Source organism: Peromyscus leucopus, chromosome 4 (assembly GCF_004664715.2).
Source record: "Peromyscus leucopus breed LL Stock chromosome 4, UCI_PerLeu_2.1, whole genome shotgun sequence".
Lineage (NCBI taxonomy): Eukaryota > Metazoa > Chordata > Mammalia > Rodentia > Cricetidae > Peromyscus > Peromyscus leucopus.
In genome coordinates, this window is record NC_051066.1 from 57,382,007 (window position 1) to 57,397,998 (window position 15,992).

Sequence of the window (15,992 nt, forward strand, 5' to 3'; positions counted from 1 at the left end):
TTTTTTTTTTTTTACCATCTTCCTTAATGCTTTTTCTGTACTAAAATGTTAAAATCCATAGGGCTAAACAATTACCAATCTTGAAATGCTTTTTAGAAAGTCATTTTACTGTTGAAATGTAATAGCAAATAATTTCTTGCAGAAGGCAATAAGGAGAGCTATTTACTCACAGTGATTGTAACTTTTGTGTTTGACTTCCTAATAGGTAACAGATGTGGAAAGACACAGGCTTGTCCCACCCCACCCCCAAGGCACAGTGGACCATATGGCAGAGAGTCAGATTACCCCATACACAACACAGTAAAATACTCAGGGATCCATGGGAAAGGGAAGACAAGTTCCTACTCACTTGTCACTGATTCTTTGAGCATGCGCATGACTGTTTTGTTGTAGTCTGGCTATGAAGACTAAAACCCTGAAAGTGAGCAAATTTTTCTGAAGAAAATTTCAGTTGACTTTAAAGGCCTCAAGGTTTACTAAGAAACAGATATGTAGGTTAAATTTTTAGCAGCTTTGGTTTGTTTGTTTTTCAAGACAGTGTGTAGCCCTGGCTATCCTGGAACTCTCTCTGGTTGGCCCTGGAAAAGACCTGGTTGGCCTTGAACTCAGAGATCTGCCTGCCTCTGCCTCCCGGGTGCTGGTATTAAAGGCATGTGCCACTACTGCCCGGCTTTTAGTGACTTTCCCGGGGAGCATAAAGGGCCTGTAGACAGGCATGAGCGAGACATATATGACAACAGCCAAAGAGATATGGTTTTGCAGTCTGCTTAGAAACCCGACTTGTGATGAAATCATGCCGCCCTCCAAGATGTCTGCCCAGTTTGTTAGTGAAGATGTTGCAGCTAACCAACTGAAAAATGGCACAGATGTTGTTCATGGGTGTTGTCACATTAAAAATGTTCACAGAAATGGCAAGTCTCATGCAGACAAACAAGACCGGACATTACCATAGATGACTAAAATGGAAAGTAGCAAAAACACTTGCTTAATCTGAGAGATTGCCTCCTTTTGTCTATAAATGCAATTGTGTATGAATTAAATCTATTATATGTGAAAGTCCTCCACTGAAAACCATTACGTTTTCCAGTCAATGCACCTAAATGAAACAGCTGCAGGTTTTCATTCATATCAAAATACTTCCTCACTGGCTGGGGATGTAGCTTGGTGGTAGAAAGCCTATATAGCCTTCCTAGGGCCTGGTTCCATCTTCAGGACCACAAAGAAAGTAAATAAGGGCTGGAGAGATGGCTCAGAGGTTAAGAGCACTGACTGCTCTTCCAGAGGTCCTGAGTTCAATTCCCAGCAACCACATGGTGGCTCAAAACCGCCTGTAATGAGATCTGGTGCCCTCTTCTGGCCTGCAGTCATACATGCTGTATATATGAAGAAATAAATAAATCTTAAAAAAAAAAAAAGTAAATAAATAAACAGTAGAATTTCTGTCACTTAAAATAGTTTCAACTATGCCCTGGAAACACTAATGGCATGTTAGGGATTACAGAGGCCAGATCTTTCAAGTCTTCTACAACCAAGTCCTCTCCTTTCCCCAAGGTTGCTGTGGAAGCCCTGAGAAAAACAGAGCAGGATGGGTGCATTCAGCCTGGGAACCCAAAGCCACAACAGATTCCCTGAGGAGAAGCTGGAGGCCAGCATCCCTAGCACAGCACTTCACCACTACTTAGTGACACGAAATTCATCTTAAAAGGATAACAACAGCATCTAGGAAGAGATGCCTCTACGCCAGCATCAGAGAACACAGTACAAGGTACCTGAAAGCAGTCACAGGTAGATCCAAGCCTGGGCTGTCCACCTATAGGCAAACGTGGGACTCTGCTTCTGGAATTGGGGGAAATTTTGGTGTTTGGGGCTCATTGGAAGGCAAGGATGCTTTTTTGCTTCTAAAAGAAAGAAATCGGATAAGTTATTAATTACCAACATAGGAAGTGTCCGCTCAGGAATGAATTTCATCCTCGCATGGTTCTTCTTACAGAAGGAAACACAGAATCGTTTGCTTCATACATGTTTTATTTTCAGCACACCATCGCTTAGAAATCTGGATCTATTACTATGGCATATGTAAACTGCAGGGAACAAGGCTTTCAAGTGACTGGCACATGCTCTACAGAGCCCTGCTGCAGGAAGGAAGAATCGACATCTCGAGTTTCCCATGGTCTACAGGGGTCTCACTGCAGCTTGAATAATAAAAGCATTTTGTTGTTGTTGTTTAAAAGTCAGAATAATCCCTCTCCTGACAACCATGCTTCCTTTTATTAGATATTTTGACTGAGCATTAAACAGTACAAATGCAAATGAAACCGTCTAGGCCAAGAGCAGACCTACAATCTAGTCCAACTTGGGTGTGTGATGGTTTAGACCCCCCCCCCTCCTCACAAATACAGACGTACACACACCAGAAAACAAAGTCACAAGCCCAAAGCAAAAAAATAATAATAAAAACAAATTTGCACATTTCACTGTCCTGTAAACTACAATACTTTATAGAGTTGCATACCTCTTTAAAATCACACCCTGGTGCACATGCATGCTACTTGAATACTTTCTTTTTCTGGTCAATACAGCAAGCCAAATTTATTATGAATAGAAGTGGGGGGGCATCTCATAGTGGGTTTTATTTATAAGAAAGCAGAGCTATGGTGATGTCTCACTCTAAGTCTTTCTCTAATGCCCGTTAATATCTTTATGAATAAATCAAATCCATTGTCAGGAGAACACCGCTGTTAATGGCTCAAGGGCTCCTGCTTCCAGCATGCTCCTTAGTCGGGCGAAATGTTCTCTTCTTGGCCCCTACCACTATTTATTTTGCTTCCTGCCAATCTTGAAAATTATTCATACTGTGTGGCATTTCCTCATGAATGCTTCCTGGTGCTGCATTGCTCTGTGTGTGCCGTATTTAATTCCAGACTGCCATTCTACCTTTAATAAACATTTAGGACTTTCATAGCATGAGGGAAAATGCCCAAAAGGCATACAGAAACAAGGCTGGAAGTACACCAGCAGGGCCTGTTTTACAGCCGTATCTAGTTTTCGAGATATTGCCAGAAATTTCTGTTTACATCCAATATTGCATCCTCAATCTGGGTACAGAAGACAAAGTTAATACCTGGGGAACTCTGGTACAGAGACCTTCGTATCAACATGGTGAATGCATTGCGACTGTTGTGAAAGAGCGGTTTCCCCGTGGTTAGTAAAATAGAATGCATGACATAGTTGAGGATCTAGCCCAGGCCATTAAGAAGCGGGAGCAGAGGACGCGGAAGTAACTTCAGTTGCCACACACACAGTATCTGTAGTAAACAATAGGTCGTGAGTGCAATGGTGCAATTTGCCTTTGCTAGTCCAGCAATGCAAGTCTTAGTAGGGAGTCCATGGGTGTGGCCTTTTGCGTTTCAGGACTCAGCTTCGCGCTGGCCGGGGATTAGAGTTCCTGCCAGACTTCTGACTCTGAGTGGCATCACTAGCATCCGTTTTACCCAGTCCAAGATGGCGGAGTTTTATATCCCAGCGCTGTGAAATGTAAAAGAGAAAACAGTCACGTGGACACAGCACACACGGAACATCATTTCTATGACGTTAGCAGCTAAGGGAGATTGCAAAGTCTGATCTCTAAAGTGGTTTACTGCTTTTCCAAAAGCATAAAATCTCTATCCCAGGATAATGATGAAACTGATACTGCATCACCTCAACGCTCTGATTTCAAAAAACACAACAGAGACCACCTCATCTACAAGACATCCAGTAAGGCCATCATACCCAAAGTTAGGACTAAAATTTCCATGTCTGTAAATGATGCAAATGTCAGCAGTCTCTGTACTTTCCAAATTTATATTCAAGTGGAAGATTTATGTTGATAATTTTGAAAGAGGAGCTATTTTTCATCCTCTTAAGACCAAAGCAACGTAACATTTTAAAAGCTAACTAAGTGGTTGGGGAGATGGTACAAGTGTAAAAACCTACTGTTTGGTACCCAACGTCTGGGGAAAAGCCAAGTGGAGTGGTGGAGTGGTGCAAGTCTATCATCTCAGTGCTGAGGAAGCAGCGAGGGCAGGCGGGTGGGGGGTGGGTGGGCAGAGATAGGTGGGGCCCTGGAGCTTCATGGTCAGTGTGTCTAGCTTAATCAGTTGAGCATCAGCATCAGGGAAAGACCTTGTGTCAAACAGTAAGGTAGAGGGCAATTGAGGAAGACACCTCACAGTGACCTCCAGCCACCGTGTGCGTGTACACGAACATGTACACACAGATAGTAAAAACATGCAGATTGCTAGAATGATTTTCTAATATTCACCAATTACAGCAAAACCACAAGATCCTGCCTCTGCCTCGAGTTTTACAATGCACGTGTTGTAGGATTTTTGTTTGTTTGTGGTTGTTGCTGTCTGCCTTGTTTTTAATAAGAAAAGTCACATTTACTTGTATTTCATATGAACAATGTCAGTAGTATTTACTTATAATAAGGAGTTGAACGGAGGCTACATTTTGAAAATATGGGAAGCGCTAAGAACATCTGTACTTGACAAACTTTAGGGAACATAGAAATCATCAGAGGGTCCTGCTGAGAACAGGTTCTTGGTTAGCAGCTCTGAAATGGGGTCCATGATGTCCACACCAGGAGCCCTCCAGTGACCCTCGAGCTGCAGATTCAGAGACCTCACTTTAAGTAGCAAGAAGTTAATGCTAGTTGGCACAAATTCTGATTCTAAATCACTACTTAGCATGCAAAGCTTTTTAACTTAATTGATGGCATTTTTATCATTTCTATATGGAGACTAATAACATTAATAATAGGATTATTCTGAAGATTGAACTATGTACAAAGTGAATGGCAAACAGTAAGTTGGTTATTACTATTTTTCTATTAAGTTAGATCTTTGTCTTGGCTGACTTTATTCCACAATATTATTGCTTTCATATTTAAGAAAGAATCTTTAACTCTTTCCAAGGTAATTCAAATATCTTGATTTGGACTACTTGCTGTTGTGGAACTCAACAAACAATCATGTATTTAGGAGGATGGTAAGAGATATTTTTAAATGGGCTTCTTCTCAAAGAAAAATCAGCTGTAAAGAGCAACTTTGATTGGATTACAAAAAAATAATGTCCTCCATAAAAGTCTTTTTTACATTCCTGAGTTAACTAGAAACCTATAATAAGGATCCTAATAATTCTAGTTGGAAGAGTTTTTCCTACCCCAAACTTCTGGCTCATAGCATAAACATGAATTAGAAATTGGCCCACTGGGTCTGAAGGGATGGCTCAGTGGTTAAGAACACTTGCTGATCTTGCAGAGGACCAAAGGTTCCCAGCACCCAAGAGACAGCTCACAAACATCTATAACTCCATTTCCAGGGGATCCCACACCCTCTTCTGGCCTTCTTGGGCACCAGGAACTCAGGAATAGACATACACACAAATACTCAGACATATGAAATAAAAAATCAAAAATCTTTTAAAAAGGAAAAACAATAGAAAAGAGCGTGGTGCAATGATACACTACTATAATACAAATGCCAATGCAGGAGAACTACAGAGAGTTCGAGGCCAGCCTGCGCTATATTGCGACTACCAGTCCAGCCTGTGCTACATCACAGGTACCAATACATCCTGTGCTAAATTGAAAGTATCAGTCCAGCTAGGGGTATAGAGCAAGTCACTGTCTCAAAAAAAAAAAAATGATTTAAGTTACTGTTTTATTGTTTTCCATTAGTGTGTTTAAATTCAGTCTGAGAACATCAATGATCTCATAAAAACTGTGAGTTCCCTGCAGGAAGCAATGGGGAGTAAATGCACCATGCTATAAAACAGGACAAGCCATGCATCCCCGTGAAAACATAACCAGCCAGGTTTGAGACACATGCCACAGAGGTGCTGAAGCTCTTCCAACTGGGACAGGAATTCAGGACAAATTCTTGTTCTGCACTGGGAAGCAGAAAACAGACTTGAAAGGATGAAAAGAGACCCCAGTATTCTGAAGAAGAGCCATTTCTCCACTAATAATTAAACCCCAGGTTAATTGATGAGAGATGAAAACAGAGAGCGCTCACAGTCTGCATTTGAAATGCACCCCACTTCTGACAAAAACACCCAGGACAAAAGGGACTTGGTAGTTTCTATGAGATCATGCCCTCCACAGTTTGTAGGTCACTTTGATTCACATGTGTCTGCTGTGCTGAGTGCCAGATGTGTAAGATCAACTGCCTAAGGGTTTTTAGCTTACCCTGTAAATGCTTCCCAAGTCTTCCAGCTCTCAGAAAGAGCAGGATGTATTATGTTTGGTATACATCCCATTCCCCATCCCCACCCCAGCACCCATCCTAGGAGATTCTTTGGCCTCTTATGCATTTCCCCCACTCATTCTATTCTTTAAAGAAGACATGCTAGTTCAATAATAAGAAACAAAGAATTACTAAGTAATTCATTACTTGATTTTTTGATATATAAATTCTAGGATCTTAATATAAAATATTAAAGCCACATTACAGTTCTCAAGACCTAGTTTGGTCATATCCCTTCTCCACTGATGACTGTGGCAGCACCTTGTTCATAGAAATTGTCTGTACATTAGAAACTGTGGTATTTTTCTAGTCATCATTGATTTTCCCCTTCTTGGAGAAGAGCAATTTGTTTAGAAGCAAGAAAATCCTCTATTCCCTGCTCTCCCAACTAGAGATCGACACAGCACCAGTCCTGATCAAAAGTTCTAAGATAAAGCTTGTGGCTAGAATTCTTGGAAAGCTGTGTTTACCTCCTCCTTTCTTCCTGCCTGAAATGAAGTATGATGTTGGCATTAGAACAGTCCTCTGTGACTTCTATAGAACATGAAAATGGAAGTGATACCCTACCAATGGCAGAATAATAAACTGCCAGGAGACTGGTGTTCAAAAGTGAGTGTGAAGCCAGCCTGTTGTGATTGGCTAACTACAGGCAGTCTCACAGGAAAGTAGGGCAACTGCAGTTAGAGCTCTGATACATGTACAGAGAATTCATTCCTTAAATGAATAGACATTAAAGACAATTTCAGTTCTTAGAATATTCAATATTTGTGTATATATCTATGCATGTGTATATGTATGTATATCAGGTCTTAATATTCTCATTAAAGACAATTTCAGTTCTTAGAATATTCAATATATGTGTATATGTCTATGCATGTGTATATGTATGTGTATCAGGTCTTAATATTCTCATGTAGTTGAGGGCAAGTAATTAATCTATACAAGAGATGGTTTTCTATGGACTTAATCAGCAGACAGGATTTTTTTTTTTCTGGTGTGGGGGACTAAACCTGGAGTGTGCTTGCTAGGTAAGCATTCTACCACAGAGCTAAGTCTCCAGTTCCAGTGCTTTACTACTTTGAACATAAAATCTAATCCTTTTTTTTCATAAGCAAGACAGTTGTATAGCTTGATCTGCTTAAGGAGCCCCCTGGCAATAGGCTCAGGATACATGGCTGGTGCATGAGCTGGTTTTTTGGAGCCCACTACCTGCCTTGAGGTGGGGGAAGGGGCTTGGACCTGCCTCAACTGAATGTACCAGGCTCTGCTGACTATCCATGGGAGACCTTACCTTCCTGTAGGAGGGAATGGGGAGATAGGCTGGAGGAGCGGGAGGAGGGAAGAGGGGGATCTGTGATTGGTATGTAAAATGAATAAAAATTTTCTTAATAAAAAAAAATCTAAGCTTACCTTGACTTTCTTCCCAAGCCGGTCCTTCCACTTCTCAGCTATAGAGCCTTCCACCAAGAGTAACCTGCATTTTTAAAATCAAATAACAACTTTTGAAAAACCAAATTATATTATTGAAAAAGTCAAGGAATCGGTGGCAAGAAAAGCTAAATATGTTTATTCTAGAATTAGGGAAGCCAGAGTTGAAAAGAGTCTTAACTATTTAGGAGTCATAGACTCCTTTTGGAAATAAATGATGCTATGATCCCTCTTTCCAGAAAAATCCATACCCATAAATTGTGCTTCCATCTTTTTCTATCCAATGTATAAAATTAACAGTCAGCCACAGTTCCCAAGAAAGTAGAGAAGACAAGCACATCACAGCAAGATGTGTAATGGCTAAGAAGGAAACACATTACCCTGAATTCTTAGGGGAACTTACCTGGAGCGTTCCTCATCTTCATAGCCCATGATGAGGTATTCCTCATTGACGTGGAGTGGGGGGCAGAGGCAGCCAGAGGTGGTGTGGAGGTTGATGGTGTCCTTTGGGATGTTCACCAGAGATGACTTTACAATCTCTTTCACCTCCACAACAGCAGTCACATCATGGCACTTGGCCTTTACCTCTTTAACTTTGGCCCGGATGACTGGAGAAAAGAAAACCGATCTAATTTGTATGATGGCACATAGTAGGTACACCATGCCCAAAAAAGCCAGGAGGATTTTTTCTAGTCAGTTCTTCTCAATTTCATACTCGATAGTTAGAAAGGAGAAGTTAGGCAGACATTTTTTCTTTAGTGAAATTAAACACAATACCTGCCTATTCCATGCAGAGTCCCAATCCCCTGCCAATTTGTATATGTATCTGTGTATGCATACATTGGTTTTTATAAATGCATGTGTGTGTACAAGCATTTGGTTTTCAAAAGCCCGTTTAGATCATCAGAGTCGATTGAGTAATCTGTTATAATTTCCTTCTAAAGTTTCACCTTGGATGTGTAAATAAGCATGTGTGCAGGACCAATTGCTGCCAAGAGGAGTTAACTTACACTAATTTCACCCTATGTAAAGGGCTAGCCTCAGCTCTATACTTTGTTTCTTCATCAGCATTCTGCACCTGGTCAGTTTTCTCAAGGCAGGATCTCTTCAGGGCTACATCACCATCCTGCTTGGTAGTGTTCCCAAATGAGTTCCTGTGTTTTTACTTTCTTCATCTCTGCTCAGCATTCAGACATCAGCATTTTCCTCCTTCATGGCCGTGTCATGTTTTGTATGTCCCTTAGGTATACTCAACTTTCTTCTTGAGGTCTGTTAGACCCCATCTCCTCCTCTGCTTTGTGCTTAGCTACTCTGCCCCTCCATGTCCCTGCTGCGTTACGGAGAATGGTCTATCATGCCAACTGCATCAGTCTGTCTCTCACAATGCGAGTACTAGCACTTGCTCTATGTTACAGGACTTGGCTTCACCTCTCAACACAAAGACAAATTGCCCTCCACTGTAAAGTCTATGTTGTAGCAAGAATCTTTACAGGTCTTGTTAATAAAATCAAACCTGGAGCCAGGTATTGGGGTGAATGCTGGAAGATCAGAGAAGCAAAATAAGCCACAGCTACCTCATCTCACCGGATTCTCAGCTGGTCTTGTTTCCTCAGACTGGAAGCCTGAATCCTCATCCAAATGGATCTCAGCTGAACTGCTGCTCCAAGCCAAAAAGCTTAACCAGCCAAATGCTTCTAGTTCCTGGTCTTCACGCCTTATATATCTTTCTGCTTTCTGCCATCATTCCCTGGGATTAAAGGCTCACTTCCTGGGATTAAAGGCGTGAGTCACCATGCCTGTTTCTAGTGTGGCCTTGAACTCAGAGATCCAGATGGATCTCTGCTTCTGGAATGCTAGGATTAAAGGCGTGAGTGCCACCATTTTCTAGCCTCTGTATCTAGTGGCTGTTCTGTTCTCTGACCCCAGATAAGTTTATTAGGGTGCACAACATTTTGAGGAACACAATATCACCACACTCAGAATCTAGAAAGTGCTTGTCTTTTCCGGGTCTCTCCTTTTGAAGAGCTACATTGTGTAGATCTCTACTTCTGGTCCAGAAGCATTTTTACAGGAAAGTTTTATTTTTTTTTTAAGAAAGATGTGAAAAATCTCAATTAATAAGAAGTCAACAGCAATTCCTCCTTGCAGACCCTCCCATGTATTCTAGGTGTTCAGGACTACACAGGATTGATAAAATACCTCCATAAAAACATACAACCAGCTGGCAATCCATTCCTCCACCAATGTTTGAACTTTATCACAGGAACTTAATGGTCTACCAGTACAGTGATGCACAGGACAGAGAGTCGGTTACTAAAATTTGTAAATCCAAGTCTTATTTTGCTTCATGAATAGTTCAGTCTTCAGAGAATTTGCTGCAATGCAAGTATGAGAGTTTGTGCCCCACAAGGTCTTACTGCCCAGCTGGCCCTGCCTGGCTCAATTGGCAAGCAGAGTCCCTTTCTATTTCTGTTTTCTTAGCCCTGTATTTTGACAAGAGATAAAGTTTTCCTTCCAGACGATAAGTTCTGAAGGCCAGCTAGCTAGCAGACATTTGTGTGAGCCCCGACTTAAATGAATGTGCTTCACAGTATCCACCAGCCATTAGCGATCAGTGAGCTGTGCAAATGTTCTCAAGCTAATGATTTATTTACACAGGGAACCTACTATTTTCATTAGAAATTTTTAGCACATGTACCCACTCCAAAAAAAATACCTCTCTGCAACACCTACTTTATTATTTAAGCAATTTTGCTAAATTTTTACTGAATTAGTCAAGAATGCGGCAGAAGTTTTATAGGAATTGCCTATTGTTCCTGCCTGTACTTTGTTTTCTCAATAGATATGTGCAAATACATAAAGGGAAAATCAATATATTTAAAAAGAAATATTTCCCGTCCATTAGTTTACCTTCTAGCCAAGCATTAGAGTGCCTCTTTTCCCTTAAGAATCTCTAAGTCCGACCCAAAAGCAAATCTTTAAATCATGGGTGGCCTGGTTAGTATCTGACTATGAAAAAAAAAAAAAAAAAAACCCCTCCTTTTTTTTTCCCCTCCAGTTGTGATTGGAAAGACCTAGGTTGGCTTTGAACTTGCAATGCAGTTGAGGCTGGCCTTGAACTCTTGATCCTCTTGGCTTTATTCCCAAGTGTTGGGATGGACCACAGATGTAAGCAACCATACAAAGCTCCTCCTTTTCATCACTTGTGACCCACAGCCAATCTTATATCATAATACTCATTTAGGTATCTTCTCTAAGATGTCTTTTTAATGATTTTTAATGATTAGTATTTTAACTTTTAATGATAAGAGTACCACTAGCTATTGTTGCTAGCATTTAGGCATCTGTACAGGCCTGCCCTTAAGGGTCCTGACAGGATATATCGTCACCTTGGCCATTAAGAGCACCTCCTGTGTGCATTCATTATGTTTCCTTATAGAAGGCAGGCCTTACCTACCTCCTGTCTCTTTCTCTTTCTTCTCTCTCATCCCCAGCGACCAGTCTCTGCTCCCTTCTCTGCCCCTTCTCTCCCCTCCACTCAATAAACCTCCCACGTGGACCCTGATGTATGGTGTCACTCCTTCCCGCCATTTCTAAAATACAACAATTGTAGTCACAAGGAAGCTGGGTAAAGTTAAAAGTAGTACGTTAAGATAAATAAAAGTGACTATCTCTTTGGAATAAATTTTTTGTTGCTAATGTTTTTTGGTGTGTGTATTGTTGCTGCTGCTGCTGGTGGTGGTGGTGGTGTGTGTGTTTGTTTGTTTGGAAAAAGACTCTCATGTATCCCAGGCTGGACTCCAACTTGCTGCAGAGGATGACACTGAACTACATAACCAGTTTTATGTGGGGCTGATGATCTAATCCAGGGTTCCACTCATGTCCAGCAAGCACTTCATCAACACTGCTGGGCCCTAATACGAAATGATGTTTTTATTTTTATAATAACTACATTTCAAAGTTCACGCAGCCTTTATCAATCTTAAAAGGCTAGCTTTCTGAAAACAAAGATCTCTTTTCCCTGCAGTCACATCCGTTTGCATAAGCGCAGGGGTCTTCAGATAAGTGGCCCGGCATTTGATGCTTACATAAAGTAAACCTTCAGCTCTGGGAAGTCTGTCCCTCCCTGGGATGTCTGTCCCTCCCTGGGATGTCTATTCCTCACTAACCAAGAGTGACTAACAGTCTGAAGATAAGCCGTCAGCTGGGCCTGGTAGCACATGCCCATAACTCAAGCTCTAGAGAGGCTGAGAATGTAAGTTCAGGGGCAGCTTGGCCATACAGCAATTTCTAGGCTAGCCTTTGAAGTCCAGGGTCCCAATTTAAAAAGAAATAAATTATAAGAAAAAGATATAAAACTGACTCCACTGAACAAACATTTGGGAAAGAAGTTGCACTCATATTCTCCTACCCGACAGGAGTTTCTTTTACGCTCTTTAAAAGATACTACTGTCGTGGTCTTTTACATTTCTCTCCTTTCAGGTCCCCAAAGTGTAGAAGTTGAAATAAATCTCTACATGCCCTATGTCCTCTAAAATAAGTCCTACAAAGACAAAATTCTTATTTTAATAACACAGTTCACTTTGGAAATCTCTGTAATTCATGTTCACTCATTAACTCAGCATCAGAGAATGGCATGACCTGGTCAGTCCCATTGACAGGCTGAGCATCCCTATTGCCAAATCCAGCACAATACTACAAATAGAAAATTCCGCACCTGACTTCATGTGAGAGGTCACAGTCAAATTTGAAGATGTATATAATTACCTTCAGGAAATGTTGTCTATGAAACACAAATTTCATGCTTAAACTTCAGTCCCATTACAAAGATTATTACATATCCACAAATATTCCAAAATACAAAATGAAAAGTCTGAAATCCTAAATACTTCTGGTCCCAAGTATTTTGGATAAGGGCTATTCAACCTCGACTCAAAAGCAATTACAGTAAAAACCTGTGGAACACAGTAACACTGAGCAGACCTACATCTTACCAGCTGAAGAACTCTAGTGACTGCCTCTTTTAAACACAGCAGTGATTTTTATTGACATGACAGTGATGTTTCGTGAAGGATAACAGTACCCAATAGTACATTATGCATAATGAAAGAAGGGACAGCTTTGGCTCAATAGTCACTCATAAAGCCAGGATAAGAAGAGTGTTCATGAACAGTTGGGAAAATTAAATAGGACAGTACCAGCATGGGAAGCACCCAAAGTAAAGTAGTCCCTGATAGAGATAGCATCCTTCCCTTGAGCCCATTTGTAAAGGGGCCTCTTCAGTTAGCCTTTAGCTTATTTAAATACTATGTTGGTCAAGCTAAATAGCAAAGCATCCCCTTAGATGGGTATCAAGAACTATTTATTAAGTATTGCTTTCCAGTGTCCTTCAATTCACTCCAGGTGGAGCACAGCCACCCAGGTACCAACCCAGAGATGAGAACTTCTACTTTGAAACAGATCTCTGGGTACTCAATGCTATGGTTTAAGGTTTAAAAAAATTGTAGACACATCAGGCATTTGACAAGAATGTTGCCACCATGGTAACATTTTAATTAGCTGAAGCAGAGGGCGACCCTTGCAAGTGTCCTTCTCTGTTTTCAAGCCTTGTGTTTAAACTACCCATTTATGGCCTCGCAAGCGTGTGCGTGTAACATACACACCGGTTTCCCAACACAGCAGTCTCTGAGTGGACCGCGAAGGTATCCTTACCATAGTTGTAGTTGTTCCGGAAATACGTCTTCTGTGTAGCTCTGACAGGCTTACATTTGCAGCGTTCTGAAAAACAGGTAGTGGTAAGTGACTCTTTGGTGTTAACTGTCTTTGCTTTAAGAAAGACCCTGTGAACTTGGTGGGGAGAAGTCGATGCACTATGCATCTGATCACTTTCTCCTGGAACCAACTTGCTGCTCCTTCTGCCTACACAGCCTGTTACTCAGTGGCAGGGGGTTCTCAAGTTCCCAGTCTCTCCCATCTAATACTAAGGTACCATACTGCTCATCATCCTGCTTGAGCTAACCAGGAGCCCAGACTCCCAGACCCAGGCTAAGAGGTAGACTTGGTACTACTTCTCAGAAGTAGAATGTCAGCACACCACGAGGCAATCTTCTCATATGTGTAGACAGCTAGTGTGGCCCTGTGGAAGACCTCTTGGTGTATGCATGCTTTTTACAGACTGCATGGCATTCCTCCACATATGAGGTCCTGAATGAGAAAGCCACTCAAGATAAACAAAAATTGCAATAAGCCAATAGTCCCTTCCACAGGTAAAATAGCTGCCATTACATGCAATGGTATTTCTGTGCTTGTTGGAGAGAACACACATCTTTTGAAAGTATAAATCCCATATATTAAAAATATCTGCTAATAGTCAGCATTAAAATAATATGCATATAAGTAATATTATACAGACTGAGCAGGCTGTATTCCTATATTTAGGAATATGTGTTCATGTGTGTGATATGTATGTTATATATGTCATATATATATATATATATATATATATATATATATATATATACATATGACAGCAATTAAAGAAAAAGAGGCCATGAATTTGAGAAAGAGCCAGAGGGTATATAAGTGTATGAGAGGGGTGGAGGGAGAAAAGGGAAGAGGAAATGATGTAATTACATTCTGATCTCAAAAGGTCAAAATCATTAATAGAAAAATCATAAAAGAGGGCTGGAGAGATGGCTCAGAGGTTAAGAGCACCGACTGCTCTTCCAGAGGACCTGAGTTCAATTCCCAGCACCCACATGGTGGCTCACAACCATCTGTAATGAGATCTGGCACCCTCTTCCGTATACATAATAAATAAATCTTTAAAAAAAAATCATAAAAGATACCTGTGAGTAGTGACCTGATCCTATTTTACCTAGTAGAAATGTGTGTCATAAAATCTCTGACTAGCTCAAAATTTTTCATCAGTAGATAATTTTACATCTTTGAGAATATATTTTTAAACCTGTTATGGAAAAGCTATACTACCAAGATTACTTAGTTGAGAAACTGGAGTTGGTGATGTAGCTCAGTTATAACATATATGCTCAGATTGATGAGGCCATGAGGTCTATCCATAGTAACACACACACACACACACACACACACACACACACACACACACACACACACTGTAAGCATGGCGAATAGTCAGTAAAGTCAATATAAAAAGAATATAACGCACAATTTTCTTGGAAGAAATTTGATTATGTGTAAAGGTTTCTTCAAGTTAGTACCCCTGAGACAGCTCCACTGAAAATTAAATAATAGGTGCTTCTCATATGGTGACCCAGAGCCCAGAAATCAGAGAAAAGAAGCTAATTTTTTTTTTAGTTCTGTTTAAAAAGTGTTTTGTGTTAGTATGGGGGCAATAAAAGGCAGACTCTCATATTGACCATTTGCTGTTATATTTATTATTTTATGTGCCTGGGTATTTTGCTTGAGTGTCTGTCTGTCTGTGCACCATGTATGTGCATTGTCTGTGGAGGCATTGGATCCTCTGGAACTGAAGTTACAAATGCTTGTGAGTTGCCATGTAGGTGTGGGGAGTCAAACCCAGGTCCTCTAGGAAAGCAGCCAGTGTTCTCAATGGTGGGCCATCCTTCCAGCCCCCTTTCTTAACATTTTTAATTACATATTTACTTATTTAATATGCAGGTATGTGTGTATATGTGGGGGGGTTGCAGGAGAGCATATACATGCCACAGTGCATGAGTGGAAGTCAAAGGAAAACTTGTAGGAATCAGTTGTCTCTACTCTGTGGGCCCAGGGCATGGAATTCAAGTCATTATGCTCGGCAGCTGGGGCCTTTGCCTGATAAGTCATCTTGCCAGTCCCTTGTACATTCTAATCAAAATTAGCTTTTCTTTCTTTGAACATGTAAATTCATGTTCATATTTAGAAATAAGCATCTCTCCTGGGTCAGTCCGTCACAGAAGTAATTGTTCCTGCCGTGGTGGTAATGGGAATGTCTCACAGAGCATCTTCCTCCTTTGTTCCGCAAGGGGATTTCAGCAGACTTCTGTGGGAGCTCAGTCCAGCAAACAATGGATATTCATCAGTGTCTGTGGACACGTTGAGGAGGACCACTCCAGGGATGACAAGATGGCTCAGTGAGCAAAAGGAGCTGAGTTTGATGATGGAGCCCAGAAAAAGGTGGAAGGAGAGAACCAACTCTCAAAGGTTGTCCTCTGACCTTGCTGACACACATCATATAATGTGCACACGCGGGCATGCATGAACACACACACACACACACACACACACACACAC

The 15,992-nt window shown here is 41.0% G+C and overlaps 1 protein-coding gene across 1 annotated transcript in view; it reads right to left on the minus strand.

Moving 5' to 3' along the window:
• Positions 1–2,004: 2,004 nt before the first annotated feature.
• The window catches only part of Frzb (frizzled related protein), a 34,100-nt gene continuing 20,112 nt past the window's right edge, over positions 2,005–15,992 (minus strand). The window contains exons 3-6 of the mRNA XM_028884456.2: positions 13,431–13,496; positions 8,122–8,326; positions 7,701–7,764; positions 2,005–3,525 (exon numbers count right to left, since the gene is read on the minus strand). Coding sequence (XP_028740289.1) covers positions 3,415–3,525; positions 7,701–7,764; positions 8,122–8,326; positions 13,431–13,496 — 446 coding nt within the window. The 3' untranslated portion in view covers positions 2,005–3,414. The remainder of the gene's footprint in view (positions 3,526–7,700; positions 7,765–8,121; positions 8,327–13,430; positions 13,497–15,992) is intronic.